This window comes from Salvia splendens, chromosome 2 (genome assembly GCF_004379255.2).
Source record: "Salvia splendens isolate huo1 chromosome 2, SspV2, whole genome shotgun sequence".
Classification (NCBI taxonomy): Eukaryota; Viridiplantae; Streptophyta; class Magnoliopsida; order Lamiales; family Lamiaceae; genus Salvia; species Salvia splendens.
In genome coordinates this window covers 36,277,509-36,281,719 of record NC_056033.1, presented here as the reverse complement: position 1 = coordinate 36,281,719, position 4,211 = coordinate 36,277,509, and the positions used below count along the sequence as shown (strand labels likewise).

Below are 4,211 nucleotides of genomic sequence, written 5' to 3'. Positions count from 1 at the left end.
TAATTAATTGTAATTTGTTGGCTTCCAGTCACACACTTTTTTTTAAAAAAATAAGAACTTTGTATAGTAGTATTTAAAAATAAAAAATTATTTAGTATAGTATTTTAAAAATAATAAAAATAGTAGACGACGCATAGAAAGGGCAGAAATCTCATGTCGGCCTCCTGTGTGTATCAATCAGATTGCTATGCAAACGTTTTTCATATCAAATACTAGTAATTTTTCTTGTGTTTCACATAATAATCTTGAACACGTTGACAAGCAATTCATCTCCATTTCTCCCACTTTTCTATTTCCTCCTTTATGCTTTTCATTATTTTGTGATGCGTCAACAATTTTTATACTAAGACCAGATCAGCAAACCACCATTTTCTCTTTCCTATTTCCTTCTCTCCTCTTCTCTCTCATATAAGCGCACTCTCCTATCCATTCCTATGTTTTTCCCCTTCTCATCAATCAATAGGGTTTACTTTTTCTGAGGCATGCTAAACTGTCATAATTTTCTAAGGCTTCATCCTCTTCACACCCTCTGCTTCACCTTTGCTGTTGTATTGTATCATATCATATCTTACACTCTAATTGAGCTGCTATTGTGTGCATATTTGATTGATTTTTTGTGGGAATCACCAATTTTAATTGTTGCTTCTTCCCTTTTGCTCAATTTGGATATTTACATGTAGTTTTCCAGTTATCACTCGCCTTAAAGATTCATTCTTTTTGTATTGCTTGACTACCCGTATGAGTAGTTTGTGGGAATTTTATTGAATATACATTGATGTGGCGATTTTGGGTGGTTTCAGTTTGAATTTCTAGATATGATCTGTGATTCTAGTTGGTAGAAGAAGAAGAAGAAGAAGAATGGATCCTAGATTTCATGGTATCTTGAAATCTTCGAGTGGAGTTGGATTGGAGAATCAATCAATTTCTGGCTATTCAAATGGGCATAGATTTGGGATTAGTTATCCAGATCAGAAATTAGTGAATGGACATAGAAATCAGGGTTCCTCATTTCAAGAACATGGTATTGGGGGTGTGCATTTGGTCCTAGACCAGCCGTTATCGAACAGGAATGGGGAGGGGGCTGTCTCCAGCTCATTCTTGGACATTGATGATGACTGTGATTTCTCGGATGCTGTCTTGAGGTACATTGATCAGATACTGATGGAGGAGGACATGGAGGAGAAAACTCACATGCTTCAGGAGTCAATGGATTTGGAGGCGAAGGAGAGGTCCTTCTATGAGGTTCTTGGGAAGAAGTACCCGCCTTCGCCACAGAAAGAATCAGTGGCCACTGGCCATGAGTGTGGAGATGATAGTAATCCTAATTTTAGTTGCTTTAACTCAACAACTAGCAGTAGTGATGGAAGTGGATACCTAATTGACATTGTCGATCCGAGTTGGATGATCAGCACTCGCGCGGATCATGATGTCAGCACGTCTTGTCGTGCTGCTAAGTCATCCGTTTGCTCCACATTGAATAGCTCGAGCAATTTCCTTGTAGACGGTTGGTTCTCTGACTCTCCAGTGAGCCCCCTTCAAGTACGTGATATGTACAACGAGAACCAGCTCGTGTGGAACTTCAGAAGGGGGGCTGATGAAGCTAGCAAGTTCCTTCCTGCCTGGAATAATTTATTGGTGAGTGCCGGTGTGGACACCTTAGCCACTCAGGATGCGAGGGGAGGGGAGTTTGAGGCTAGAAGTGATGCGGAGAGGCAACTGCCTTCTGCATCACGGGGCAAGAAGAGTCGTTCTACATCAGACATGGATTTGGAAGAAGAGAGAAGTTGTAAAGTGCTGGCTAATTATGCAGAATCGGACTCAGAACTCCCTGTGGAGGAATTTGATGATGTCTTGCTTCACACACTGGGGGATCCCGAGAAGAAGTTTGCAGCTTACCGAGAAGTCCTGCAGAATGCATCTTGCAAGAGGACTCAGCAGAATGGGAAGACGAAACGGTCTAGTGGCGGGAGGGGCCGTGCTAAGAAACAGAACAAGAAAAAGGAAGTGATAGATTTGAGAACCCTTTTAATCACCTGTGCACAGGCTGTTGCTGCTGATGATCGTCGGAGTGCCAGCGAGTTACTCAAACAGATCAGGCAGCACGCCTCTCCTTATGGTGAAGGGAACCAGAGGCTAGCTCATTATTTTGCTGATGGCCTCGAAGCACGTCTGGCTGGAACGGGTAGCCAGATTCATAAAGCTCTCATTAGTAAGAAAACAGTCGCAGCCGATTACTTGAAAGCTTACTATACTTACCTAGCATCGTCTCCGTTTAAGAAGATCTCCAATTTTACCTCAAACAAGACAATCATGTTTGAGTCAATAAAAGCTGCACGTGTGCATGTGATAGATTTTGGGATCCTTTACGGCTTCCAGTGGCCGACATTAATCCAGCGTATAGCTGACCGAGAAGGCGGTCCTCCAATGCTTCGGATAACTGGCATAGACTTCCCACAGCCTGGCTTCCGACCTGCAGAGAAGATTGAGGAGACAGGGCGTAGACTGGCTCGTTATGCCAAAAAGTTCAACGTGCCATTTGAGTACAGTGTTATAGCTAAGAAGTGGGAGAGCATCAAAATAGAGGACCTCAATATCAAGGAGGGTGAATTTTTGATCGTAAACAGCATGTATCGGGCCAAGAACTTACTCGATGAGACGGTCCTGGCTGAGAGTTCGCGAACTATGGTTCTTAACCTAATTAGAAAGATCAATCCGGACCTTTTCATACACGGGATAGTAAATGGAGCTTATAGCGCACCGTTCTTTGTCACTCGTTTCCGGGAGGTATTATTCCACTTCTCAGCTCTATTTGACATGCTGGAGACGAACGTGCCTAGGGACCAGCCGGAGAGGATGCTTATTGAGAGGGACATCTTTGGGTGCGAGGCGTTGAATGTCATTGCTTGTGAGGGCTGGGAGAGAGTTGAGAGACCCGAAACGTACAAGCAGTGGCAAGTACGTCACCTTAGGGCAGGCTTCACGCAGGTGCCTCTCGATAGGTGGATCATGGAAAGGGCAATATACAAGGTCAGAACACATTACCACAAAGACTTTGACATTGATGAAGATAGCAATTGGATGTTGATGGGTTGGAAAGGGCGGATCATCTACGCCATATCGTGTTGGAAGCCCGTTTGAGGGGAGGTTTGTTCTGCATCTCTTGGCTCTCGACATTCAACATCATCTGACTTCTTCAAGGGTGCGCGTCTGAGTAAATCCTGTTGTCTTTACCCTCAACCAATCATTCGTAGTTCGTGTTTGTGAAATGAATATGCTATTTGCTGCATTGTTTGCAGCTCATGAAACGAACGGAGGCAGAGGTGGAGGCGAAGGCGAAGGCGTCACGCAGCTTGACAAATTGGTTCCTCCATTGATGAAGGGTAACACTAGAATTTCAATACAGAAGCATTCTTAAGTTGTTAATGATGATAAGAAATCCATAATCTTGTTTGGTTGATGCTGCAAGCAAACATGTGTAAAGGGATGATAACTATCTGCTACTGCTAGAAGAGTTCTTGGTTTTGCATTTCTTGGTCACATTTCAATTTATCTGCTTTATGTTCTTGAGCATGATTTAATACTTAGCTGTTGTTTTTCGAGGACTAGTGTCATTTGTTTACAAAATCATGAATTTTAATAATTTTGTTTTTTTGTTTTATTTTATTAACTTTAAATTGTAACACCAATAGCAATTAAAAGAGAATTCGATTTCCTATAGTGAAGAAGTTGAATGGAGAGTTCTAGTCGTGGAATCTAAACCAATGATGCAACGATATAATACCAAAATCATGTAAATTATTTTGAAGTGGATGTTTCAAATATAGATTGGCTAACCTTTCTCTTTCATAGAATCAAAACCCCAATTATGTAGGCCAATTTTATAATCACTAGCAAATAATAATCCTGGGATTTAGACAATATCGAAGTGACCACAATTAAAAATTCTAATTCACATATAGTGGTCAACTGGTCATGCATGATTCATTCAACAGCGATATAGACCAATCAGGAATAAACTCACTGTTTTATTCATGACATAAACTAGTGACAATCACGATTTGAGTATTGCTAATTAAATTTCGAATTTCAATTTTTTATTTAATTTTAATATGTACTCCCTCCGTCCACCATTTAAAAAGTCATTTTGACTCATCACGTGTTTTAAGAAATTGTTTAACTTTGTGAAGAAAAGTAAAAAGAGAAAGTGAGTG

General features: G+C 41.0%; 1 protein-coding gene across 1 annotated transcript; it reads left to right on the top strand.

The window, feature by feature from the left end:
- Positions 1 to 241: 241 nt before the first annotated feature.
- On the top strand, positions 242 to 3,580 carry LOC121792460 (scarecrow-like protein 9). Its single transcript, XM_042190417.1, has 2 exons — positions 242 to 3,199; positions 3,297 to 3,580. Exon 1 carries the CDS (start codon positions 859 to 861, stop codon positions 3,136 to 3,138), a length of 2,280 nt encoding a protein of 759 aa, XP_042046351.1. The 5' UTR covers positions 242 to 858; the 3' UTR covers positions 3,139 to 3,199; positions 3,297 to 3,580.
- The last annotated feature ends 631 nt before the right edge of the window (positions 3,581 to 4,211 follow it).

What these genes read in the sequence shown, in the direction of transcription:
- LOC121792460 (XM_042190417.1), top strand. Translation starts at nt 859, where the DNA reads ATGGATCCTAGATTTCATGGTATCTTGAAATCTTCGAGTGGAGTTGGA.